This window comes from Dermacentor andersoni, chromosome 9 (assembly GCF_023375885.2).
Source record: "Dermacentor andersoni chromosome 9, qqDerAnde1_hic_scaffold, whole genome shotgun sequence".
Taxonomy (NCBI): Eukaryota; Metazoa; Arthropoda; class Arachnida; order Ixodida; family Ixodidae; genus Dermacentor; species Dermacentor andersoni.
The window spans coordinates 25,300,584-25,328,514 of record NC_092822.1 but is presented as its reverse complement, the minus strand read 5'-3'; the positions used below and the strand labels follow the sequence as shown (position 1 = coordinate 25,328,514).

Genomic DNA, 27,931 nt, shown 5'->3' with positions numbered 1-27,931 from the left:
GGCGATATTTTAACGTTAAGTTAATTATAGGCGGTTGCAGTAGGTTACCGAGAACAACTACTCGCACAACTATCGCCAGTGGATGCAAATCCACAGCACCTGTCTAGTGGATGCACTAGACAGATGCTGTGGATTTGTGGCGCCATCTGTGCCAGACAAGGTGGGGTAAGAATGTAGGCCTGCTGCCATCTCGCGAGTGAGGCTGACGACGCTACGCGTTGTACTGAACACCACCCCTACAGAGGGCGTGGCGGATGCGCTGGTGGCTTTCTTGTCCCCCGCACTGCACGATGAAACTTTTCAGAGTGGCTACCGTATTATGCGGAATGAATTTTTTATTCAAATTCATGTAGTACGCAGATTTGCTGTCATTTGACAACTCTAGAAACGATTTGAATTAAGTTTGTTGCCTTTACGAGAGAAAGCTAAATTCGACCGATTGTAGCAAGCAGATTTTTTATTGATGGCCTCAAATATTTTACCGCAATTGTCGAAAATCAGCAAGCGCGACAAAGAAGCAAGCAAGCACGCAACCAACCAACCAAACAACTGAGCAATAACCAACCAATTAACCGACCCTCCAGCCAACGAACAAATTAAACAATCAATCAAAGAAGCAGAAACTATTAAACGGCGTTACTTGTACTCAACTGGTACACTGTCTACGCAAAAGTGCTAAAGTCGTATTCACAATTACTGGTATAATTCAGTGTTATGGAATCTCATCACCAAAGATGTCCACATAGGCTTAGTTTACAAAATTGTGATATTGTTTTCTGACTGCTGATTTACACAGGCGCAAGCTTGATGCTTGTTTCCTTCTTTAATAAAAAAAAAAACAATTTACTGATCTACTAGGTCTGCTGTGTCCACTTCTGTTCTGAGAGTGCGGGGATTGACAAGCATTACTGGCTACTTCTTTTAATTGTGTGTATTGATGAGCTATTGCAGACATACTGAACCAAGGACCCGCACGCCTCACTTCAGTACCGGTCTTGACCCGTGGCCATAGATATGTCATACGACTCTGTCCTTAGTGTCACCACTATGACGTTCTGCTGTGAATTCCTCTTGTGTTCTGCGGTATACTCTCGGCTGTGAACATTCCGATGCATTTCCTATACCGGGGAGCGAAACCATTTTCCTTTAGCCTTACAACGAACGAACGAACGAACGAACGAACGAGCGAGCGAGCGAGCGAGCGAGCGAACGAACGAACGAACGAACGAACGAACGAGCGAACGAACGAACGAACGAACGAACGAGCGAGCGAGCGAACGAACGAACGAACGAACGAACGAACGAACGAACGAACGAACGAACGAACGAACGAGCGAGCGAGCGAACGAACGAACGAACGAACGAACGAGCGAGCGAGCGAGCGAACGAACGAACGAACGAACGAACGAACGAGCGAGCGAGCGAGCGAGCGAGCGAGCGAGCGAACGAACGAACGAACGAACGAACGAGCGAGCGAGCGAACGAACGAACGAACGAACGAACGAACGAGCTAGCGAGCGAGCGAGCGAACGAACGAACGAGCGAGCGAGCGAGCGAGCGAGCGAACGAACGAACGAACGAACGAACGAACGAACGAACGAACGAACGAACGAACGAGCGAGCGAGCGAGCGAGCGAGCGAGCGAACGAACGAACGAACGAACGAGCGAGCGAACGAACGAACGAACGAACGAACGAACGAACGAACGAACGAACGAACGAACGAACGAACAAATAGATAAATATGGGCAAAGACACATGGTAAAGATACTTATCAGTTTTCATTACCGCAACTCCTCGGAAAAATCTGCAGGACCGACAGTCTCATTACTGTCGTCGTCAAGGGGCGATCACTTTTCAGATGTTTCTAGTTTACAAACTGCCCAGTTGACCGGACATCCACGTTAGAACACCTTTACATGTATAAAATGATGGGAGTTAGTTTTTTTCTTATTTAAAAGAAAAGTAAATTCTGGGGTCTTAAGTGCCAAAACCAGGATGTGATTATGAGGCTCTTCGTAGTGGGCGGAGTCAGGAAATTCGGACCGCCTGGGGTTCTTTAACTTGCACCTGTTCCTCCTTATTTACCAAGTGGACTACGCCACACTATTTGACTTTGTTTAGAAATGAGAAAATATTCGGCATACGATTCGATGTTCGAACGTAGCTTTTCGGAACATTCGTATTCGATTCGGTTATAAAATTGTTTTATTCGAACAGCACTAACAATAAATAAGGAGTCAAACAACACGTACGCAAGAAAAAAAATATAATAAAGCAGAAGACGCAATTCGCAGTGCGTGCCCTGCTATTTTCCTTGCATCTAGCTCGCGTAAACGTTTTACTTATTTCGAGGTGTCTTCGCTCCGACCGACACCTTGCGTTCCCAACCATGTTCTTTAAAGCCAAAACACGTGGGAACCAGCGGAGCCGACAATTAGGCGTAGTTGTCGCGAGGGTTACGTCCAAACGAAGGTCCAAATAAATGGCCGCGTGATTTTTTTGCTTTTGTGCCAAGTCCCCGACGTGAGAGTAGGTAGGCTTTTTTGGCCTCATGCACCATATTTCCTTGCTACGCATCGTGCAAAATACTTCCCCGATGTTAAAAAAAAAAAGGAACCGTCACTTGCTTCTAGGTTCTTTAGTACCACAGTTCGCTGGCACCGCGCTTAGCCACATGGCAAGTGTCCACGTGACCACCCGCTGTCTGCGCAGGCCCTCTTAAATCTCCCTGCCTGGAGAGAGGCAGGTGGGGGATGTTAGAAAACTACTTTGCACCCGGTGTGAAATCACGTCATGTCCCTTTCGTACTCCCCAGGCTGTTAAGTCCGGAGTAACATGGCACTCCGTCTATACTTTACTCCAGCCTAACAGAGTAAATGGCTAATGGCTGGGGTGTATTTAGCGCAATCAATACATTAAAACTGTCCAACGCAGATTCTGGCTTGCAGAGCGGTAGCCTGCCGTAATTCCACATGAGGATGCTGTTACTCAACCGAGTACTTCATTACTCACCCGTGAAAATGGATTGCACGTACTTTACTACTCCGACTGACAGCCTTCGGCGACTTATATGGTACGTATATAGGCGCGAGTGTCGGAACCAAGTTAAGGTCCAGATAATTGGCCCCGCGATTTTTTCCTCTTACGCCAAGTTAGTGCCGCGCGAATTGGTGGGCTTCTTTGGCTTTATACATCCTGTTCCCTTCACGGTTGTCTCCTTATCCTTTTCAGTGCTCTTAGCCTTTTTTTTTTAGCATACAGTGTATAATTGTGCTAATCCTTTTGTACATCTCGCTCTGTGTGTATTGTAATAATACGCCTCCCATTCAATAATGCCCTCCGGGCGAACGTAGTGATACGAATAAATGAATAAATAAATGAATGAATTGCGCAAACACTACCATGTCACCCTTTTCGCGCAGACGTCATACGACGCGGCCTGAATCGGCCAGTGAACGTTTTCACGTTGTAAACTTTTTCACAAGGCAGGAAGTGCGAGATAAGCGAGTGACCCACAGCATCATTTTATTTCTTGCAGGGGTGCTAGCCGCAGCATACAAAAAAAGAAAAGAATAAGCCCTTTCACCAACCAGCCATACACTCTTGTTTCGCAAGAAGCGTCACACTTGACAAGAGTGAATTGCGGATAAAGGAAGTTACGACGATGTGCAAGAGACGGCTACATCTTCCCTCCCCGAAGGCGAAAGACACGTGACCCAAAGGGGGGAGGGGGAGCGATTTCAGAAGAGCCAAGTGCACCGCCATTCGCACGCTTCGTCCCCCGTCGCGCAGCATCGACTACCCTCGGGGCACATGGCGTCCACGTAGCACGTCCTGAGGAACGGCGTCTGCAGGAGGCACTTGCTATCGTCGTAGTCTTGAGGGCAGCCTGAAAGAGAGAGGAATTTTGTTACGATAGAAAAAAAAAAATGAGAGGTTGGCATGAATCAAGGTTCTAACATGCGTCACATAATTGGGGAAGGGGAAAATTGGGGGGAAGCAAAAAATAGAAATACAGGAAATTGTTGACGCTAACGTCTGAAGTGGTGGTTCGAACGAACACAGACTGTGGAAACTCTCGAAAGTGTCAAATCCAAACCATTCTCGCGCAAGGATTTGATGATAATGTTTATGATATCACGCCGACAACAGTAAGGGTCTGGCTATAAGGTACAAAGAGAACCTTCCGAGACAAAAGTTGATCGACGAGGAAGAGTGACTTGTCTTTTCAGAGAGCCTGAAATTGAAGTTGGAGAAATTATCGCGCGAAGTGCATTTGGTCGAGTTCTTATGCACTTCGTATCCGACCAGCGTTAAGATATAGTAATGAGATTTAAACGTTACCAATCGTTTGATATTGATGTGCCGATTGAGTGCGGGGTGGACGTGGTCGTGTGGTAGCATTCTGCCCGTCCTCCTTATAATCCGTTTACTCTGTCTTAGCAGCGTTAGGCCTTCTCAAGGGGCGTGTTCAACTCTGTTCTATATATGTTATACCAGGGCTGAGCAAATGCCGGCATGCCTCTGCCTTCTCTTCCAGCTATCGTAACGCCGAAAAAGGCGATGTAAGGTGAAATGTGTGTTGACCCCACGTGGCCCAACGTATCACGTTCGATAAGTAATAACTAAATATTTGTCCAAACTCCGATTTTCACGTTAACGCAAAGTTAACGCAAAGCCCATAGTAGCGTTTTTTTAATGTATACCGGTAGTAATTCGTCAGTTGTAGGCGTCTCAGGAAACCGTTTACAAATTATTGATAATTAAAATAATAGTTACTTGCGCCTGATAAATGCGTATTGTTTCGTATACAAATGCACTTCTCGTGGCGACAAATATGAAGGTGGACACGGAGTTCTTCTAATTCCTTTTTATGTAGAATCTTGTTCGGGCGTTGCGTGGTTTAAGTCAGTAATGTACATAACATACTTATTAGTTATTTAATTATTAATTTTATTTGTTTTTCTCGGTACATACTTAGATAATGTGAAACGAACCAATGAGAAAAGTCATTGCTTGTGTGCTCGAGGGAATTCCTGGTGCCGTTTTCTGGCTCTCATGGCTACATGCATAGCAACAATGCTCTCAACATACGCATACAACAAAGCAGACACGCTTATACAGCACATTGTAAGCACTGAGGCAATGCAGAACATGGCCAATGCAGAACATAGCACATGAACAAACTGATCTGAAACACAAAAGATAGCTTTCAAGAAGAACATCGTCTTTTGGCTGAGAAATGCTACCATTATGGTTGATGCAAAAAGTATCATTTAGTACAACGAAAATAGAAGGGGTGTACTACAAGCTTGATTTGTTTCTATTCATAAACAACTGTTGCGAATTTGAAAAATTGATTATTACAATAACGATTTCGAAGTCTTGCAATAAATTTAGGGGCCCTTGTAGGCCTTTAGACAGTGTGGAACCATGGAAAGACAAGAATGTTTAGTGAAATGAGCAGGATAATTTGATTTAGTTATGGTTGAAATATTGGAGAAAATAGTGTTCTAGTTCCTAAAGCTAAGAAAGAATTCGTGGGCAATTTTATACTGATAAACTGCCTTTGAAAAGGTGCGTCGACGTATTAACACATGATCTCATATAGTTTAGTCAAGAAGGCTACCGCGTAGCTATATACTACAGAACACGACTTGCAGTCCCCAATACGTCAGCGAAAACAACTAGAAACCTTAAGATGTTTACACTCTCAAGGATGTTGGCTTGTCCCAGACAGGCAAGACCCTCACGTTTACGGCTATAACGTTTAATTACACGTGGCAGCGCGATCTAAACACACGTGCGATCAGAAAAGGCGCAGTTGAAAACTGTTCATTATTATCGCATGACCACCCAGGGGCAGCGCAGAAATATCTGTTTCGATAATTGGACAGCGATAGCTGTTAATGTTTATTTAATGCACATTTCGTGTCGTCTGTCGCATCTATCATCATTACTCGACACCATAAAGTCGGCAAACAAGAGACCTTGTCCACACCAACGATTTGACCTTACCCCTTCAACGCGGGGGTGTAAGCCGTGGGACGACCAAGCACCCTGTATACATCCGTAAAGGTGTCGAAAAAAATGTTTAGCGCGTAAAACACCCACTGAAATCGATACTACTACTACTACTACTACTACTACTACTACTACTACTACTACTACTACTACTACTACTACTACTACTAATAATAATAATAATAATAATAATAATAATAATCAGCCACAACTACCTCGGCCATTTGATGATTGTGGCCATGTTGTCCTTGCAAACTTCTTAATACTCTTCCCTTCTCTTGGAATCCAATCCGTATCCCTTAATGACCACCGGTTATCTTCCCTCCTCATTACGTGCCCTGCCCACGCCCATTTCTTTTTCCTGATTTCGACTAAGATGTCATTAACTCGCGTTCTTTTCTCTCCCCCTATCTGCTCTCTTCTTATCCCCTTAACGTTAAACCCATCGTACGTGACCACTGCAGCTTTACAACTCTGCGTCCGGGACTTGAGAAAACGGCACCAGTGGATTGACCGACGTCGTTCCCGGAAGCACACTTACTGGGCTGGTCGCAGTCGTTCTTGGACTCGCACTCTCGCGTGCAGTTGGCCATCTGCTTGGACGTCTCGGCCTCGGCGACGCACTCCTGCTCGCAGACTCGGAAGCGCCGGACACACTCCGTGTCCACCTGACCCTCGGACTGGGCCAGCGTTGTAGCCGCCAGCGCCGCGACGAGAGCGACTGTCACAACCATCGAGTGCATTGTTGTTTCTCTTCCTTAAAGCCCCGAAGACTCCAACGTTTCGACTGTGTGGTGGCTGTGCACGAATGATTTCTGACGAGGTGGTCGTGCGCTGCGCGCGATTTTTATGCCGCTCCTGTCACCCGCATGAGATCCAAGCGGACGGCGATGAATCCTCTTGCTGCAGGTTTTTTTTCTTCTTCAGCGCGAGTCGTACACAGTGGGCGAGTTTTAGACTCATCATATCGGTCTCTCTCTGTTTTTTTTTTTTTTTTTTTTTAGGCGCCGTCCACGTAATGAAACACGAGTACACGCTCCACAGAATGCGACCGGAACGGAATATGAACGTCGAAAGACACCTTACAAGCCATTTCTTTTATAACTAAAAGAAAACAAATTGTGGGGTTTACGGGGCCGAAACCACGATGCGGATGGGGGCGCACGGATGTGAGGCGCCGTAGTGGGGGACTCTGAATTAATTTTGACCACCTCGGATTCTTTATTATAAGGAGCACATCAATCCAAGGACGCGGGTGTTACTGCATTTAGTTGGCCTCGTCGAAATGCGGCCGCCGTGATAGGGATCGCGCTTGCGACCTCAGCACCGCAACGCCTAAGCCATTGGGCTACCGCAGTCTTAGTGATATAAGTGGTCTTGGTTGCTTTTACACTGTGAAAACTAACTAACTAACTAACTAACTAACTAACTAACTAACTAACTAACTAACTAACTAACTAACTAACTAACTAACTAACTAACTAACTAACTAACTAACTAACTAACTAACTAACTAACCAACCAAATGATTACTTAAGGAGCAAACTAACTGATCCCTAATGAGATAACTGATCGACAACCTGTAGTTAAATCATTCACTAACTGACTGACTGACTGACTGACTGACTGACTGACTGACTGACCAGTTAACTAAGTAATGTAAACGTGCCTGCTTCATGGCCCTACTCATGCGTGCCTGCTACGAAGAACTGATTCCCGCTCCCATCCATAGTTGCAGGCGGTGAAACAAGTGAATGTTAACGAACGGGTTCTAAAGAAATCTACCTCGCTGTTTTCCAAGTCCAAAGCAGATGTATATAAATAAGAGACAAAAAAAAAAAAGACACGCGCTATGCACGCAATTCCATTTACGTATTGCTCATAGCTTTCCTGCCGTACATCTGCCCCCCCCCCTCCCCTCTCACAAAAAGAAGTACGCATACACCAGTCGGGACGATATATGCGCGCACATACTGCAAGCCCAACGCAGAAACGACGCCAACGAAGTGAATAAATTAATCTTGACGCACCTCGTGCGGGCAAAGCTGATGCGGGCAACAACAACGCGCGAGACATGAGTGTGCCGTCTTCACCCTTTCCCGAAAGAGTTGGGGCTGCGTATCAAAAGCCGGAGGCTCGACGCTCCAACGCACGCAAAAAAAGATCCCGCAGTTCGTTGACTCGCACTGTGCAACCCAACGAATTTAAATCGTATTCGCAAGACGTCCGCGTGGGTGACAAAGTACCTGACATCGCACAGATGTACCCCGTCGGAGTTGCAAAAGAAGCCCGTAGCACGTAGAGTCAACGTTTGCTTACGAACTATGCGCTACGACTTGGTCATCAAAAACAGGGAGAATCTCGAGTGGGCTGACGCTAGCTCAATGACAAACTATGAATTCCGAACAAACAAGGAAAGGACAAGGTCCGTAATACTTATCGTTACTCTGGATCCTTAACTGATTTGAAACAACGTTTGCTAGACTGACCTGCAAAATTTTGGAACCACCGCATTTTTGGAACCACCGCAGTCACCGCGGCCATAGATGTAACGGAAGAATTTCTTACAAGCACGGGTCTCAAGCTGTCACCGACCAAATCCAAACTCCTCCTCTACAGACAGTCGAGGCAGGGCGTTAGGAACCTCGAGCCTCTGGAAACGCTGCCAGTCAAAATTACAACACGAGAAGGGCACCCCATTCCGAGGGTGAACTCCATCAAAATTTTAGGACTTCTAATCAACGCCAAAGGCTGTAATGCAGAAGCTCTAAACAAGCTGGGTGCGCAGGCGAAAAACATATTAAGACTCATAACTATAATCGCAAACAAAAGGGGGGGACTCAAGGAGGACAACCTACTCAGGGTCTTCCAAGCTTTCTTCATCAGTCACATTACTTACACGGCACCGTACCTAAAATGGAGCAAAATTGAAAAGAACGAACTCGACACGCTCATCAGGTCCGGCATCAAAAGAATACTCGGTATCCCACAATCCGCTAGCACAGTAAAACTACTTCAACTCGGAATTCACAATACCACAGACGAATTAATTGAAGCGCAGTTTATTGCACAGATCTCCAGGCTTTCGTCAACTAAGCCGGGAATCAAAATTCTCGATGAAGCTGGTCAACTCCCTATACAGGCACCGCTCGACAGACACCCCCTGTCTAAATTAGCCCGTGAAGGTATAAAGGTTGAGCCCGTGCCGAGGAACATCCACCCAATATATAACGAAGGTCGCAGAAGAGCGCGGGCTAGAACCATCCTTCGACGAATCGATCCTTACGGGGCAGACGCATTCTTCGTCGACGCCGCCAAATATGGCAGCGAAGACAGGTTTGCAATCACGGTCGTTGACGCGCGCGGGACACTTATCAGCGCCGCATCAATTTACGCTAAACACGCGAATGAGGCGGAGGAAACCGCGATAGCCTTGGCTCTTCAAGCCGCAAAAGGCCCGGCGACCATTTTCTCCGACTCGCGCACGGCGGTTAGGGCTTTCTCGTCCGCTCTAGTTTGTTAACACGCAGCCGACATCGTCAACAGATCCTTTCGTATTACTACGCGAGAACACATTGGAGGTCATACATTAGCGTGGTTCCCGGCGCACGTGTACGATGTAACTAACCAAGCGGGTTGCAACCCTAACGAGCGGGCCAACTGCCTGGCGCGTGAATTCACGAACCGCGCCCGAGATAACGGTCCAGCTCTCCCGCAGGATTGCCCCTTCAAAGATAATCTTACGACCTTTCATGAAATTACATCACATTACAGACAAAGCAGGAGAAAATTCCCTCCCCCCAGCCCGGAACTGAACAGGGCTCAGGCTGTTACTTTCAGACTTTTACAGACGAGATCCTACCTCACCCCTAGAGCGCTGAGTTGGATAGACCCGAACTTCCCGCAATCGTGCTCCAAATGCGGTCACGCGTGCTGCTCCTTCGACCACACGCTCTGGCTGTGCCCGTACAACGCGGGCTCCGACTTTCATAACAAGTCCAAGTGGGACGCCTTGCTGAAGAGCTCTGATTTCACAAACCAACTACAGGCCGTCCAGAGGGCCCGCGACGTCGCGGAGAGTCACCACCTCCCTGTCCCGTCGTGGGCGGAGCCAACAACTTGATCGGGGAGCCTTCGGTCCCCCCAATCGAGTTCCTCAGGACACTCTAATAAAGTTCTTGTCACTGTCACTGTCACCGCATTTTTTTTTTGTTAACTCAAACTTCGCACGATGAGGAAGTTAGGGTTTATAACATTTTGCAGCTTAAGTGGTGCAATATTGTCATCTCAACCGCGATCGTCACGGCTTTTGAGAACGTTTGCTTTCATTAACGCCGTGTGCCAGGTACTTTCAGCAACGCTCCGTGCCCAGCGTTCGCTACAGGAAGGCGACGCGTGCCAGTGTTGACAACCGCCGGGTAATGACCTCTCACGGAGAGGTGTTATCGTTATCTCGGCTGGTCGGGTCGCGAGGCCGTCGGGCCTGTCTCTTGTACACAGAAGTGGAGTTTCTTTCCTCCAAGTGCCACATTTGCTTATAGCTTCAAGCCGAAGAGGACCCTCGGCACTAAACCAAGACGCGTCGTGTAGTCAAAGCGGTAAACAGGTGATGACGTATGCGAGACCGGCGCCATGGTGCCACGAAAACCACATGACGTCATGTCAGCGACCTTCGCGCGTAATCTTCTTTGTTTTTTTTTAAATGTCATTGTAAAAATTTAGTATTGTATTCTAGGCGTGTTTACCCGGTGATGTGCCTCCTTTACGTTTGCAAGTTTGTACAAGCGTCATTCGGTTCAGAAGGAGCGTGCCCTGTGGGCTAGTTGAGGTGTCAAAACGCCACTTATGCAACCCCAAAGACGAATGAAATCCCAAGCAACCTTGCGATCCTCTAAGGACGTGGCAAATTTAAACCCCCGACGGAAACGCAACGCGTCCAGAAACAAAGCGTGAGGAGAGCGGTATCCGAAGTCCACTACTTTCATGTCAATGAATGAATGAATGAATGAATGAATGAATGAATGAATGAACTTTATGCCGCCGGTAGTTCACCAAAGAAACGGTTGCAAAGAGTCTCCAGTCCGGCGATCAACTTTCTTCATGGTCGAACCCTTGCGCAACTGAGCTAATTCCTCATTTAAGAGGCTTTTGAACTCTGTGAGCACAAACAACTTCGAGGAAGGAATGTGTTGACATGGCGGGAATTTCCCTTCTGGAGCCTCGCACTACTAAGAAACGTTGGGGTGTCCTCGGTTTGGAGCTTATGCTCCTTGACTGAACAATCAGGTAACCGGTATTTGTAGGGCATGTTTTGCGCTTAGTCGATAACGTGGGCATTGACACCTGAAGTCAGCCGTTTTCCTGGACCTGGAAGAAAATGCAGCAGTGTCATTAGTACATCTGAGTACGGTAATATGACCTCGGGGGGCTAGCCGCGAAGCTTGGGCGAAGCATCAGAGAGTGACTCGTAAACATGTTTTATCTCCATATTTGTACTTTATTGTAAAAAAAAAAAAAGCACGGCTTCAAATTAGCTTCTTATCTTGCAGTTGAATTATAATTTGTTGTAGCGGAGACAGGCGCCACAAAGAGAACACTCTTAACACTCTGACTGGATATGGAAGGAAATGGGTAGTTTTTCTAGAAAAAAAAAAAAAAGAGCCAACTTTTTTGTTTTTGATATATAGAGCGGTTTGGAAAGGCGAGAAGAAAGCTATCGTTCTTCGAAAGACTTGCAAATGTGCACCAGATAAGCTTTCTTCGCGCTAAGTGCCTAGCTGTGGTGTGACCCTCCCCCCCCCCCCTAACCCCCCCGCCCCATCATGTATTAGTGCAGTCTGCTCACGAATGCCCCACGTTCGCGGTCTTCACTCTGCAGCCATCGACGGCGGCCACTTAACAATCCCAGGTGAAACAAGGGGCCCCAGGCGTTGTGTTTGCTGCCTGCTATATGTGCGATCGGGACCGATTCAAACGCACCGCGGCGGGTGCAGGCTGTCCTAATGGCATGCTGTAACGTGGGCTTTAATGGAAGCAGAAGCTACGACATAATGAGGTGATGCCCGGGGGCTAAGCGGAGGCACTCAGAATGTGCACCTCCTCATCCTGCCAGCTTCAAGGTCTCACACGGCCACGCCAGCGCGGGAGTGTTGAACTATACTATATATAAACAGCGGTCCGTTCGACGTCTTCACGCAATGAGAGTGGCCGTATTTCGTTTTAGAATAACGCGTGTGTCCAGACGCACGTTCGTGTATAGTCGGAAGATGTTGTCGTCCAATGGCCGTCTATTGCCCTTATTGGTCAAGTAAAACACTTGCTTTGGCTAGTTGGTTCATGATTGAATGAGTAGAGAGCAAGGCGCAATAGACCAGGACAGAAGAAGAACGCAAACGACGCCGGTCCTGTCGTTTGTGTTCTTCTGTCCTGGTCTATTGCGCCTTGCTCTTTACTCATTCAAGCCCTTATTGGCCTAGCAACAAATTGGTCGTGAGCGGCCGTTTTCGTCTTTTGCCCCCAAGTAGGTAGAAAGGTGTGCGGGCGCGCGTATGGAGGTACCCTGCCCTCAAACATAATTGAGCCGACACTTTCTCGACTTATTATCGATGTCTTCCAGGCTGCAATTACACGGGAATCTTGTTTGCGTTGAACTGGGTGACGTGCGCCGACGTGTAGGCTGGCCGGAATCTTCTCAGTAAGACCGGCGAAGCAGATAAACAGGTAAACGATACACGAAAGGAGATCCGCGCAGAAGATCGAGATTCCCGCGGTTAACTTTAATTCACTCACGATTATTGCATTTTCTGAAGAACCAGGCTTCTCGCTTGCAGACAGAAAAGGCAGAAAGGCGAGCGGGAATTGCAAAGCTTCGACTTCAAACGAGTGCCTCAATAAGTTGAAACTTAATCGGTAAAATGTTCGGAATCATGTCGAACACGCATTTCAATTTCTCCGTAATCCGGAATAATGTCCCGCCTCTTCGAGTAATCCAACTAGAGGACTAGAGTTGTGCTGCCATAGGCGACTCTTACAAATCTTTTGGCAGACTTCGTGAAAGCACCAAGTATAGAGAGAAAATGTACAGGTACTGCTGCTGGTTCTTCCAGCAAACAGGGTTCACAAAAACGTAAAAAAAAAAAGATTCATACGTTCAAGCGCATGGAGCCCATTCTCATCCTCCTCAACCAACCGAGGGTGGGGGAGGGTGGAGCTACGCTTCCATAAACGCTGCTAAGGATAGGAGCTGCTGTCCTGACGGAGACAGGCCCCTCTGTCGGAAACGTTGGCTTCAGCGGACATTCCTTGTTCGAACCACTTGGTGGCCGTTCTGGCCATGCTATCAGCCACTTTGTTCATTTAAATTTTCACAATCAATCAATCAATCAATCAATCAATCAATCAATCAATCAATCAATCAATCAATCAATCAATCAATCAATCAATCAATCAATCAATCAATCAATCAATCAATCAATCAACCAATCAATCAATCAATCAATCAATCAATCAATCAATCAATCAATCAATCAATCAATCAATCAAAAAGACTACAGGAGCTATGCGCAACTTAGCAGAAAGACGACTTCTCGAAATATAAAGCAAGAGATAAATCAAAAACAAAAAATAAAAACACACATTAGAATTGTATACAGCACGACAAAATACAGAACATAATCTTACTTCTCGAGACAAAGAAAAAAAAAGAGTAATCAAAGAGCAAAATGAAAAACACAACAAAAGACACTATGGCATTTGCGCGAAAGTAATAAACATTGCGCAATATCAGCAATTTTGCGAGAGGGCAACGAAGTTGAGCATCACTACATCTGCCTACATGTCAAATCCCACAAATGTAATGCTGAGCAACTCAAAAAAAAAAAAATACTCCGTCTTTGTTCATTTTGCACTAACTTACACAACTCCTGCGTCGAGTGTACGTAACCTGCAAACGTGGATAAAGGCGCGCGTCCGTTATTGCTAAATATGTCGTGCCATCCTTGTGGCATCCCTACCCGACGGTGCACTCTAAGAACAGTTTGCACCTTTTGGCTTGCCCCTTCTGCCACACAACGACAATCGTCATCTGCCTTGATGCGTTTCCTTTCTTTAACGCTGCGAGCCCGGAACTTTCCAGTAACGAACAGCACGCGCGTTATCAGCATAGAACAGTTTACACCCTTTGGAGTGCCCCTTCTGATAACGCGCGTGCCGTTCGTTACTGGAAAGTTCCGGGCTCGCAGCGTTAAAGAAAGGAAACGTATCAAGGCAGATGACGATTATCGTTGTGTGGCAGAAGGGGCAAGCCAAAGGGTGTAAACTGTTCTTAGAGTGTGTCAGCATATTTAAGTTACACACTTAAACCATGCTTAAGCTGCCGTAGCGCCTCCCGGTGAGCGCTGGTTACCCGTAAGGCGTGGATACTGACACGCGTGCTTCATCTTTCTTCGGTGACCGCTGTTCAGCGTCTAACAAATGTTAAACATTATCGCTCAGCGCAGTACGCGCCTGCATGCATCGGAAGCTTCTGGAATGTTATCGACGGTTCTATCCGCTGTCTGTTGAAGCTGCGCCTTGTGTAATCTGATTGTATGCGCGACGCGAATTCTGTATTATTTTCTGCAAGATCCGCGGAAACCAGCGAGTGCTCTGGTACCTTCAATGACTCACGTCCGAAAGCCAACGGGGTTGACCCACAGATCTTTCTTTCGCATAAACATGAACATTGCATGATAGAGAAAGATAGAAAGGAAAGGCAGGGAGCTTAACCAGATGCGAGTTTCCGGTTAGCTTTTGCACGTGGGGTAGGGAAAATATTGCATGAGGTTGAAGTTGCGATCTCTGTGCTGGATAAATATAAACATTGTATGAGATTATACGTTGCGTAGGATGAAAGTAAACACAGTGGTGCGCATCCCCGTCAGTAGAGTGTGGCTTAATTACCCGCTTCAATAAAGCTTCGACCCACACAGACGCCAGCGTGTGCGTTGGATCTGCATAATGCTTTTGTATTCTTGCCATCTGATAATTGGCCACTTGCCAATAGCGGGTAGGTGCCATTCGATAACCAGAAGGAGAAGAAGATTCTACATATCGAAACGCGTCCCAAAATGAGCGCTTCACCGACAGCGTCGAGCCAGCTCGTCCGGGTCGACGACAGCGTTTCCTTCCTCAACAGTGGCGGCCAAAACATTGTCTGCAAGTCCTGGAGTGCTGACGCAGAGCCGAGGTCGTGAGCTCTCCTCGTGTGCTACTGTAGCTTAGGAACGCCTCCTTTTTTCTTGCAATTACAAGTCATACGTAGTGTTCGTATTGCTTCGCAAAGCCTCTTGTCTGAAGCCTCTTGTGTGTCATATGCGCCTCCGAGATCTGTAACCCTGTAAAATGTTACTTCTGATAGCAATGTATACAAACACATACACACACGGACATGCGCGTGTTATTATGCGCCGAAACATCAAAAGCAACAGCCATGAATCGCTTAGTGCGTGAAAGAGCGCCACAATACCGGGCCGCAGCAAACACAGAGTTCGCCTTCCCCATGACGCGTGCCTTGCTGTGTCTTGCGAGCGTAAGCTCGTTATTGTGTACCTGAACCACGACCTCCTCTACAATATTCTTTGTAATCTTAATAAAGGAGGTCATGACCTCAACCGGCGATCAGAGGGCGCCGTTGGCGGGTTTGACCCTGAACTTGGCACTGTGCGGCCCATTCCTTTGTATCTTCCCATTCCTTTCGGGCAGCCGACAATTTTTTTTCCTTTCTTAATACGCTGTTGGAGGCGCTGTGTATAGGACCTCACTTGTCTATTCTAAAACACCATTGCAGTTCCTAGAGCTTTGAACCCTCGCGGAATTTACGAAAGACTGACTCTACTCTCTTAGTCATTCCATTGATTCACTCACGTTTACTTTACAATTTCATTCATCTTTTCACTTTCCCACTACCATAAGATTCTGGGCGTAGCCTCCCCCTCCCCTCTAACCCTCCCCACATTGTTGATTTGCGCCATTTCTTGAGATGATCGTCGTCATAATTGCAATTGCGGAATGACAACTTCACCTTCACGCAGGGCGCTGGTGTTCCTTGCCCACGGCTACGCCGAGCACTGCCACGACCCCAGCTACGACGCCCTGGCTCGGGCGCTGGTCGGACTCGGCTGCTACGTGTTCGCTCACGACCACGGCAAGTTGACACACTGTGGCCAGAGATGTTCGGGCTCCAAACGTTTGCACATGGGCACACAACGTCTGCATATCGCAGAAGCTTATAGGCCAGCGATAAGGGCAGCACGACAATTGTGTTGGCCTTCGTACGGTTCATGATCTTGTGTCCATTTTTCCTACGCCTACCTCTTGATAGTGCGAATCCTTGTCAGTTCTATCAAGTTTCTATTATCTTCAGTGCATCTTAGAACGGGGCAGAATATATCATCCGTGTGCGAGTGAGAGCGAGTCAGAGTTGTTGCTACATGAGGAATGACCGATGGGCAAGCTAGTCTCGCACATTTGCTGAGTTGAGTTTGTGCTGAAAAATACGAACATGTACACAGAGTGATGGACCCAAATAAGTTTCTCTTTTGTGTTAAGTCTTTCGATTATTGTCATTACTGGACGATAAGAATAAAGAAAATGAAACAAGAAAATCAGAGAAGACACTGGAAGAACTGACCATCAGCAGCAGCAGAAATGAAAGCAGTATGGTGTCGATTATTGAAGCAAATGACGCGAGCGGGCGATTCGATTCATCGCCTTTGACGATAGAGTTAGAACCAAATTACTGCCACAAAACTGTGGAGTAGGTCTTGCACAGTGCTTATGACCAACCTCGAAGCGAATAAGTCAGGATAAGTGAGACTATTCTGAAGTTCATTTCCATTCATAGATGAAACTCAGGAGGTGGTGGGTTTACGCGTTGTGGAATGCAAGGATTCGGCAGCGGACATGGAGGATAGGGATACAGCTATCAAAACGAGAAACAAGGAAGAGAGAGAAAAGAGATATTTGTAAATCTGCAATGTCGATCTCGGGAACGCGCAGGTCGTCAGCTGCAACATGATTATAGGCGGAGTGGAGCGGGACAATTAACCGAACATATAGTTTCTTCGGAAGCGTTTCGTAGAACTCAGAGGCACTTATACCAGGAATGCACAAAATTTGCGTAGAAGCGAGACCTGACACGCGTACGTTAGGACATTTCATACATTAAGTACTAGACGACTGTCACAATAAATGAAATAGTGAAATCGTCGCCCAGTGACAGGAAGATCAGTGAAGGGAATTTAGCGGAAAGCCGCATGTGGTGGACGGCGAAGTTTCCTTTCTTGACACGCAGACATTGTTAACAGTCGTTATTGCACGTACATACGCCTACGTTCCGCTACTCCCTCTGCTGAGCTGCGCGGCATTAGAAACTTCAGTGCTTTTGACTCTGCTGGCGACTGATGGGTAACGTACAATGTGAGATAGCCTAGAAGAAAGCTAGGTTGTTAGGCTAGGCTGCTAGGTTAACAGTTGAACACTTCTAGGTTGCCGTGTTGCCCTGACGACGAAGCATTTTCACTTTGCCCGCCGCAGTCGGCCACGGAAAGAGCGATGGGCCCCGGGCAACAGTGACGTCAGCCGACGTGTACGTGGATGACATCTTGAGTCACGTGGACACCGTCCGGGCCAAGTCCTCGGGCAAGCCTGTCTACCTCGTGGGCTATTCTATGGTTAGCGTGGCTTTCGGGGCCCTTTAAAGATGAGATCTGCTCATACACTTTTAAAAAAAGAGGGTCGCAGTAGTTGCTACCTACCGTCACCACTTGCTACCTTTGAATAACTGCAGTTGGTAACGATAGAGTTAGTAACATAACTGACTAAACAAGGTAGTTACTGGTACTAATTGGCGTCAGCTACAAATTCCGAACGCCGTTAGCACCACACCGGATTCAAACTTTCTATTCTATAAACATACATCGGACACACTGTGGAATACGCCCCAGCTGGTCTGATATGTACAGCAGAGGTGTCTTTGTATCAGACAGTGATAACTGCGTTTGGAATTGGTAGCTGAGACCCACTAGTAACAGTGCCTATACCTTTTTTAGTCAGTTATGTTACTAACTCTATCGTCACCAACTGCAGCTATACTAACGTAGCAAATGGTGTGGCACTCGGTAGTAACTACTACGAATTTTTTCTTTAAGGGTGTACCACTTTCTGAAGCAGGCCGCTTGTCAGAGTCAGAATCTTTGATGCTGTACAGTAAATAACTGGCAAGCACGATTACAAACGTGGCTTGCGTAATTCGAGTTAGGCCACGTCAAAGAAACAGTCGCAGTTCCTTCTTGGCGACTCGCGAGTTCTGAAAGTCAGGTTTCAATCGCCTCTAGGTATACGTACCAGGACAGAAAAGCTCCTCAACCGCGTTCGTCGTGCGTTCGCCTACTCTGAAAGCCGAACAGTCGCAATTCCTTCTTCGCGACTCGCGAGTTCTGAAAGTCAGGTTTCAATTACCTATAGGCATACGTACCAGGACAGAAAAGCTCCTCAACCGCGTTCATTGTGCCTTCGCCTACTCTGAAAGCCGAACAATCGCAATTCCTTGTTGGCAACTCGCGAGTTCTGGAAGGTCACTCGTGCGGTCCCACCGCCTTGTTCCCGCAGGGTGGCCTCCTCGTCGTCCGAGCTGTCCAGCGCCGACCCAAGGACTTCGCAGGCATGGTGCTGCTGGCGCCACTTTTGGGCGTTGAACAGGTCTCGTGGTTCAAGGTGACTGTATATAGTCTTCATCATGCGTGTCTTATTAAACTTGGCGTCCAGCCTTCTTCTCTGCGACTGCACAGAGGTACGCGGGAAGCGGGACACTCGAAGCGATGAACGACCCGGAGACGAATGAAGCCCCTTTTATGAGCCAACGTGTCAGCAAGGGTATACTTGTCTTCGTCAGCGCACCCCTTACATTGTTCGGCAACTGTCGAATCTCTGCGAGGGCGTTATGTGTAGCCTCTTTAACAAGGAGCGAACAAATTAAACAACGGAGGCGCAAACTCTCAAACGACACTTGGCAGTGGTGGATATACCACACAATCACTGCGCAATACGAGATTTATCGCTATGCCTATAGATGCTCTGTCCTCTTACTTTAACATATTGAAAGCGCAGTTATTCGTAGATTGACCAGAAAGTAAGTACTTCTTGTAACGCATTTAGCGTAGCTCAATTGTCGTTCAGGTCAGCGTAACAAAAATAAGCCTTAAAAGACAAGGCTTAAATAAGCGCTGATAGCTTAATTTTTTTTTACGCTGATCATCCAGCCGGTTAAGGTATGGTTTGCTAATGTGCCCAAATCTACACCCTTCTGGAATCTACACCCTTCTGTCTGCTATCACGTTGGAGTAAAACGCGAACTAGAAAGTAAAACACCCAGAATGTGCATTCCTTATTTCACATGCGCCATTGTGTCCAACACACATTGTAATAGAAACTAAGACACACCGCGAGGTAAAGTTTCGTTTCGAACATATATTTGGAGCATAAATTACTAGAGATAATTCATGGGCTAGTGAATGTCTACGGGCACTGGAGCTATAGCGGTTCGGGCCGCTTAATATCTGCCTAAGCTTCCTACCTTTGGCTTCAAATGGCTGCGTGACTTTGCGAATTGATCATTTTCACCAATTATGAACAATGTTGACTGAGGCACGCGCACTTTTGTAAAAAAATGTCTACACTTGATTAAAAAAAGGAAGGAAGAAATAAATAAAGACAGCATTTCTATAACAGAGGAACGTTCGCTGCGACAGAATTTCCTTTAATATATTGATGCGAAAGCGTCAAACGGTCCATTGAGCGAAAAAAAATTTAAATTATGGGGTTTTACGTGCCAAAACCACTTTCTGATTATGAGGCACGCCGTAGTGGAGGACTCCGGAAATTTCGACCACCTGGGGTTCTTTAACGTGCACCTAAATCTAAGTACACGGGTGTTTTCGCACCCCCATCGAAATGCGGCCGCCGTGGCCGGGATTCGATCCCGCGACCTTGTGCTCAGCAGCCTAACACCATAGCCACCAAAAAGCCGGCGTCTGTCGTCTGTCGTCTGGACGAGCGGAAAACGGCACCTAAATTCCCATTGTCTGCGACGCCATGTCCCGAGCTGCGCCTCAACGGACAAGAGTGGGGCGAGAAGGAACACCTGCTGTGGCGATAGCGCGCCAGGTGTTGCGTGAGGGGAGAGGGCGTTGCCGCGACGCCACGTCATCCTCGCTCTCACTCTCGGAAACCTGCGTTATCCGCACGCTCCTTGCCCGCGCAAGCCCTCTCTCAGCAAGCGCCTAAACGCTCTCGCTTGCCCGCGAGTAGCTCAGCCCATAACTCGAAGGACCTCTCAGCGGCGTTCAATTGGAGAGTAATGCTTTCGCATTCGCAACGCACAAGAAGTGTTTAAGTGTCCTCGTGATTTTGTTAAATTAAATTCTGTTGGTTTCGAACACCTGTTCCTACTCCCCTCCACCTCTTTGGGCTCTGGAATAGCCAAACCACAGGGCAGTTTTATTGCATTCCACTTACGTAGAAGTGTGGCCATAGTAGCTGGGAACTACGTGCTCAGCAAGGGGCTTTACTCTGTGTAGGCGAACCTAGTTCGCGTTCTGGGTCGTCTGCTGCCCAGCCTTCCCATAGCCAAGACGGCCGTCGAGCTGGCGTGCCGGGACCCCGTGGCCGTCAAGCAGATGAACGACGACCCCCTGCGCTACCGCGGCAACGTGAGTGCGGGCTGGGCAGCCGCCATCTTCAGTGCGCTCGAGGTGAGGGCCTATTCTGCCTTGTCCTGCTTAATACGAATGATCGTTTTTTACGTTTTATGGAACTGTTACAAAAATCGCCTGTGGCAGACAGCATAAATTGTCGTTCTTGAGCTGGCTTATTCGAAGAGGAGGACATTACTAGCACGAGAAATAGAAACACACATTGAACTAGGCGAGACAAATTCCCTAATTAACTTCTTAATTAATCAATTTACTGTAAACATTGTAATTAATGAATTTGCACCAGTGAGCTTGCAAGACGCATCCACTTGAAAAGACTTTCCAGGATGACGCCAGTTTCGAGACATTATTTCTCTAAGTGTGGAACGAAATACGTGCGCGTTCCAGTTACTTTTGTGCTTCCATGCAAAAAAGAGCGTTGTCGTTAAAGAGGTAAGTGGAACAACAGCGCTTTTTTACGCCGAGTTTGATGGCGCATATCTCCAAACTGGCGTCATTCTGGAAATTCATTCCAAGTGGATGCGCCTCGCAAACTCCCTGGCTACAGTTCGTAAATTGCAATAATTGCCGTAAAGTTAATAATTCTAACGCTAATTAGTGGATTCTTGTTAATTAGTTGAATCATCATCATCATCAGCCTGGTTACGCCCACTGCAGGGCAAAGGCCTCTCCCATACTTCTCCAACTGCCCCGGTCATGTACTAATTGTGGCCATGTTGACCCTCCAAACTTCCTAATCTCATCTGCCCACCTAACTTTCTGTCGCCCCCTGCTACGCTTCCCTTCCCTCGGAATCCAGTCCGTAACCCTTAATGACCATCGGTTATCTTCCCTCCTCATTACATGTCCTGCCCATGCCCATTTCTTTTTCTTGATTTCAACTAAGATGTCATTAACGCGCGTTTGTTCCCTCACCCAATCTGCTCTTTTCTTATCCCTTAATGTTACACCTATCATTCTTCTTTTCATCTTTTCATTTCTCGTGCAAGAAATGTCCGCCTCTTCGAGTAATTAAGCTCAAGGACAAGAATTAGTCATGCGCAGCAGGTTATTTTTTAAATTACATAAAACTTAAATGTGATCACCCTGTATAGACCCGAAGACAGGTCAGGGACGAAATAGCTAATCAATTTATTTCTTACTACCGAATGGTTTGCTGCGAACGCGAAATTTTTTTCTTTTTGAATATATAATACGGTGAGGGGCCAAAAAGCGGTATGTTCATACGGGGCGAAAGTAACCGTCTCCTCATGTTAGTTATGGTAAAAAAAAAAAAAAAGAAACAACAACTACTCTTCTTTATCTAAACAAAGTGATTGACATGTAGGATAGCGTACGATATGATGTACGATATGATTATGAGGTGATTATTTGTTTAAGTGCAGAAGATTGCAGCAATTTTCTTCGTTGTATAAGCTATGTATAAAATATGTTTTCAGTTTTCCTTCATGTCTTGATCTTTACGTAAAACAATGTGTCACATTAAAAAAGAGAGAAAAAGATGCTGTGATATTGTGATGTCTTTCAGCTGCTGCCATTGTTCACAAAGGGGGCGGAGGATCCCTCAAGCCGTCATTTGAGCGGCTTTTCCCTCCGCCTCCTGTTACACTGTACTGTTACGAAGCAAATAAATAAATAAATAAATAAATAAATAAATAAATAAATAAATAAATAAATCAGGTACACGCCGTTGTGGGAAACTCTAGATTAGCTTTGACCATCTGGAATTCGTTAAGCGCGCCTAAATCTAAGTATAATCTTCTATTTTTTTTTGCATTTCACCTCCTTCGAACTGCGGCGGCCCCGAACCGGGGGCCAAACCCGCGACCTGCAGCTACCACGGCGGGTCGTGGGCTGACACGTTAATGCCGCATCCTGGACTTTTTTCTTGTCATATTGCCGGATCCGAAGCGCACTTCACGGGTGCTTTTCGTCTTCAGTGATGACACAGCGAAATAGATCAAATTATTGTAAAGTTTCACGGGTGCTTCTTCGTCCTCAAGGTTGACACAGCGAAATAGATCAAATTAGTGTACAGTTTCACGGGTGCTTTTTTCCACCTCAGTGATGACACAGCGAAATAGATCAAATTAGTGTAAAGTTTCACGGTTGCTTTTTCGTCGGCAGTGATGACATAGCGAAGCAGATCAAATTAGTGCAAAAGTTTCACGAAAGTTTACGTGCGAGAATACGATTTAATCACGCCCACACAGTTCTGCCTGAATCTGACTTATATTTGGAATGAATTTTTGGTTTGATTGCTTAAACGTCAATTTCATATGAAAAAAAAAAAAAAGGAGGTTGAAGACCATGCATAAGGGCTCTCGTGAGGCTTACCGAAAGGGCTCGCGTGAATATACCGAAAGGAGCTCTGCGGAGGTCTGCTGGGCAGTGACAGTTACACAGATGGAAATTTCTGCATTCACGTGACCGAAACAATATAGATGGGAATAGCCTCGATATTCTGTACTGTAGCAGCTCAACTTCACCTATTTCTTTTATTTTCATTGGTGGGTCCCGAGTGCTTTAATTGTTAAATCATTTCCGCCTAAGTGCTTCTATTGCTAATGCTTTTCATCTTATGCATCTTGTTAAAGTGCTAAAATAGTGTCTATTAAACATACTTTACTTCCTTAATATATGTACGAACGTGTCAAACTTACGCGTCTCCGCCATTTCTTCAAGCTTCCTCACCCACCTCTCCAAGTTACGTGATAGTCACGTACATTGACCCACTCAACAACGCCGAATTAAAGAACCAGGGTGAACGAATAACTACATAAACGAGCAACTACGTGAACGAATTCAACTTAAAGCATACGCTCCGACAAGTACTTATATACGCTTAAGCGGAAGCTCCAGAGTCCAAAGCAACTTCGTAGCACAGTGGAACTTTTCAAGCCTTCCCCTAGCAACATCGAGCTTTCTCTTCGTTCGCCGTCAGGTTCAAAGTGCGTTGCCTTGTCATCTATATGAAATACCATTAGAGGTGAACCGGAGTTTTTGTTTTGGTAGCAGGTGCAACTGTAGCGGCAATTAATTCCGCATGTGAAGCATTCGTTAATCAAGTAATTATAATCAAATATCCCAAAACTTCCATCATCATCGCAGGCCGCCCACGCCGAGGTCAACGTTCTGGAGCTGCCAATTTTCATCCAGCACGGCTCCGGTGACAAGCTGTGCGACCCCGACGCCTCATTTGGTTTCTTCAAGAATGCTCCCAGCAAAGACAAGAGTATCAAGGTGCGCGTTCGCGGAAATTTCTACGTGGTTGTGTTGCATGCGGCATCGCAATTTGTGCCGCTGCCTATATAGCACCCGCTAAAGTGGCCGATAGCTCTTCAGGCTGCAGCGGGTCCGTGCAGCTTTGGGTATCTGCACTCCCGGTGTTATTCTACATTTGCTCATTCAGTTTCACGATGGCTGCGACAAACTTAAGCAGCGAGGACACTATATAAGCAAGAGCTTTCGTGCGTGACCTTTTACTAGTGCCCGAAACCATCTCTGTGGGCGCGCAATACGAGATGCGCTTGGAACGGCGACATTAACCTGTCAAACCGTTAATGATGCATATGCTAAATGAGTAATTGAATTCCGCAGTTCAAACAATCTGGAATATGTTACCGCTCGGGATGAAGGCCGCACGAAAATACAAGGAAAGTATCGAATTGCTCCCTTTCTGAAACCAGAACCTGTAATTGAATTATTCTGTTCTGTTTACTTCCGTTTCACTTTTTACTTATACCGCAAGAAATGCTCAATCGTGGCTATTTGTCACGTTGTTATTTATACAGCAATCTGCATATTTTTTTTTTTTTTTTTTGCAGGAACAAGAACTAGCCTTCCTCGGCTAATGGTCCAGATATTTCCGTATTCGTTTTCTAGGTGTTTGAAGATTAAGTTCTTTGATTGGTCGATTTATTTATCGAGTGATTGGAATAAAAATGCTATTCTGTTGGTAGATATAGTAATACGGCAGCAATTTTTTGAGAGCTGGAAGTTTCGTCACACCCGGGGTGTTTGCCTAAAACCTTGCGTTCGTTGTTGTCTAGTACTTGGGACAGAGTGAGAAGGCACCACGAGGGAGGGGGGGGGGTGTCCAATCTTTCCTCAAGTGGCAAGCGTACAACGTGCTAACCATTGGGCCATTGTTCATTTGTCGATGGCTGTGCGTTATGAATGCAACGATGTGTATCCGATACAGGTTGACAGGAAGGCTAGAATGACTGTTCTCGGTAAACGTATACTGACAAAGCTTTATTTATCACCTAAGTACAGATCAATCAATTATAGAGTTCATGGGCCCGTGGAGAAACACAGAAACCAAGGGCTTCTGACTAGTTGCCTAGTTCCTCTCAAGGTTGTTTTCTTAGACTACGAAGCTAAACGTCTGAAGTTGAAATAAAAACCATATATAGCAAGGCCTCCGCGCGTGGCATACATTCTACTGTCATGACCTAAAATATCACCAAGTACGAGACATCCTGCCAAAATACCTGGTGCTGGTCGGTGTCATTCAACGTGCCCTACGAGTTTGGTGGTTACCTTGGTTATGATTGTTAGCACGCAAGCATTTTTCACTAACGGGAGGAACATGGGGATGAATGTAGGGAACAAGGCTCCCGTGCTGAAGCCGGAACGTCCACCCGCTTTGGCAGCACCATATTTGTCGGCGTTTTGTTTTCTTTTTCTGTTTCTAATACGAGAATATATCGCTATTCAGAACTTCAAACTGAAGCACAGGAACTTTCGTGTGTCGACAAGATATACCCTATACGAGAGTAAAAGGGGTTAACCGAGGGGCCCGATATTTATTTATCGTTGCATAAGAAGCCAGCAGACAAAGACACCAAGGACAACGCAAGGGAAATTACTCGTACTTACTCATTGAATTAAAAAAATTATAAATTATTGAAAATTACAGTGGATGAAAAAACAACTTCCCGCAGTTGGGGGAACGATCCCACGTCTTCGCATTACGCATGCGATGCTCCACCAATTGAGCTACCGCGGCGCCGTTATCCCATCCACATTCTTTAATTTATCATTTCTTTAATTCAATGAGTAAGTACAAGTAATTTCCCCCTGTGTTGTCCTTGGTGTCTTTGTTTGTTGGCTTCTTATGCTGCCCTACGAGCGCATATTTCAAACAATATTGGGAAGTAGTGTAATTGGACAAGCCTACCGGAATCTATTGTGAATATACTTTGTTGTTGTTGTCTTTTTGCTCCCTGCTCAACAGATCTACAGCGACGCGTATCACAGCCTGCTGAAGGAACCCGAAGGTGTCGGCCAGCAAGCCCTGAAAGACATCGTGAACTGGTGCTCTTCGAGGCTTCCCACCGAGGAGGAGACACCGGCAGTGCAACCGCGCTTGTCCGATCAACAGCAGAGTGACGCAGCAACTCTCACAGCAATGCCTTCGACTGCATAAACGCCGCTTCAGAAGAAAGAAAAACCGAGTCGTTATTTGTGACTGAATTTTGCAAATGCAGTAAACTCTCCCTAGTCGAGATCGGGGCCAACAGATGGGCGATCATCTGTCGGCCCGCCTCAGGCAGGCTGGCCGACGTTTCGATTGGTTGGACCTATTTTTTTGTCAAAAGGCGCCCTTATCCGTGTTTGTGCAACTTCTAAACTCTTATCAATTACTTGTTCACAAACCCAGCACCCAGTAGCTGTTGCTAACAGAAAAGGTCGTCCCACAAGTTCACAATTTCTTTATCGCACGAAGAACACACGTTGGACATGAAATAAAGGTGGGACCACATATAGCTCTTCGGAGGACTTGTAAGAGAGACCCATAGATTATTTATTTTATTTATTTTATTTATTTATTCAATACTGTAGGCCTATTCAGGCCTATACACGAATGGCCATACGAGATATAAGGACTCCATGTTAACGATTAGACACTTTCATAAAATAAAGGGAACATAACGGTCAAAGATAACAGAGCTGTTGACTTGACTAGCAAGGGAGCGACTATTCATTTTTCGTGATTGTATTTTCGTGTATGACATGCAAAAAACCGCGACATACATAATGATAGTAGGGGTAGTTAACTGCTACACTTGTATACGTATCTGTTCGTTTTCTTCCCAACTTCCTCAAATGCACAATCTGCCTATATATCTTTGTGTACTTGCTTATCATTTCCTCTATAACGTGTGTTGGTTTAATTACGTTTTATGCCATTTTACATTTGTTTCACCTGTCGTTAATAGCCGCACTGTAGGAAATCGGGGTCCATCAACTTAAGCTTTTTCCCCCTTCTTTTCTCTCATAATGTGTCTATGCATTACATAGAAATAATTGTCTGAACGACAGGTTTAGAGAGCACTGTAGTAATGTCGACAAAGGACGCGACGGCCAGCTGGTTTATCTGCACATTGCAGCACGCGTCGTTGCTCGCCTCTGTTTCGTAATTGCTTTGTCGAGCACACAGCCATCAAGACGAGATAGGACGAGATTAATAATTGAATCCGCAACAACAGATAGCCTTGGCTAGTAGTACGTCTGTACGCCTTCGCCAATTTACCGCTGAGAGAACTGTCATTCCTGGCTGGCTCATAGTTTGCTCATGCTTGTCTTTATTTTTTGTCTTGGGTATATTTACTCGTGATGCTGCTTTTTATATGAGCAATTGTTGAAAGTAGAGCTAATCTGTTTCTCGTCCACTATCCTTTTTTCTTTCATTAAGTTTTTGCGCTAAACACAAAAGTTACTCGCATAAGGCAGGCGCTCTTATTTCTCGTGAGAAATTTCCTGATAGAAGATTCCAGGTGGTCGATAGAAAATTGAAAAAAATAATAATAAAAAGTGGCTGTAAATAGAGGTTCTCACTCCAGCAACTACAAACACAAACAAAATATTGCTTCAACAGAGAACTCACGTTTTTTAATAAGAGAACGGGTTCTACTCAAGCGGGAACTACAGGGGCCGCCAAACCCCAGCTAAGATATCATATCAGTCACTAAACGTTGGTGACGAACAAGCGGATCATCTCGCCAAAGAGGCACATTTGCATAACACACCCTGTTAGCAACTTTGTCTGCCTCTTTGACACCACGGCAACTAATATCGCGTGCAATCAGAGTTAAACATCCTGACAATCGAGTCACCGCAGGCGTTCCGAGACAATTTCGAGATTGG

General features: G+C 46.1%; 2 protein-coding genes across 2 annotated transcripts; one reads left to right on the top strand and one right to left on the bottom strand.

Moving 5' to 3' along the window:
• Positions 1–3,502: 3,502 nt before the first annotated feature.
• On the bottom strand, positions 3,503–8,367 carry LOC126527328 (uncharacterized). Its single transcript, XM_050175117.3, has 2 exons — positions 6,568–8,367; positions 3,503–3,891 (listed from the first exon to the last, which is right to left on the bottom strand). Exons 1-2 carry the CDS (start codon positions 6,767–6,769, stop codon positions 3,743–3,745), a joined length of 351 nt encoding a protein of 116 aa, XP_050031074.1. The 5' UTR covers positions 6,770–8,367; the 3' UTR covers positions 3,503–3,742.
• A 6,766-nt stretch (positions 8,368–15,133) lies between these two features.
• Positions 15,134–26,211, top strand: LOC126527499 (monoglyceride lipase-like). The gene is made up of 7 exons (XM_055068778.1): positions 15,134–15,255; positions 16,097–16,209; positions 17,601–17,737; positions 18,675–18,779; positions 20,642–20,815; positions 23,888–24,019; positions 26,019–26,211. Exons 1-7 carry the CDS (start codon positions 15,134–15,136, stop codon positions 26,208–26,210), a joined length of 975 nt encoding a protein of 324 aa, XP_054924753.1. The 3' UTR covers position 26,211.
• Positions 26,212–27,931: the final 1,720 nt, after the last annotated feature.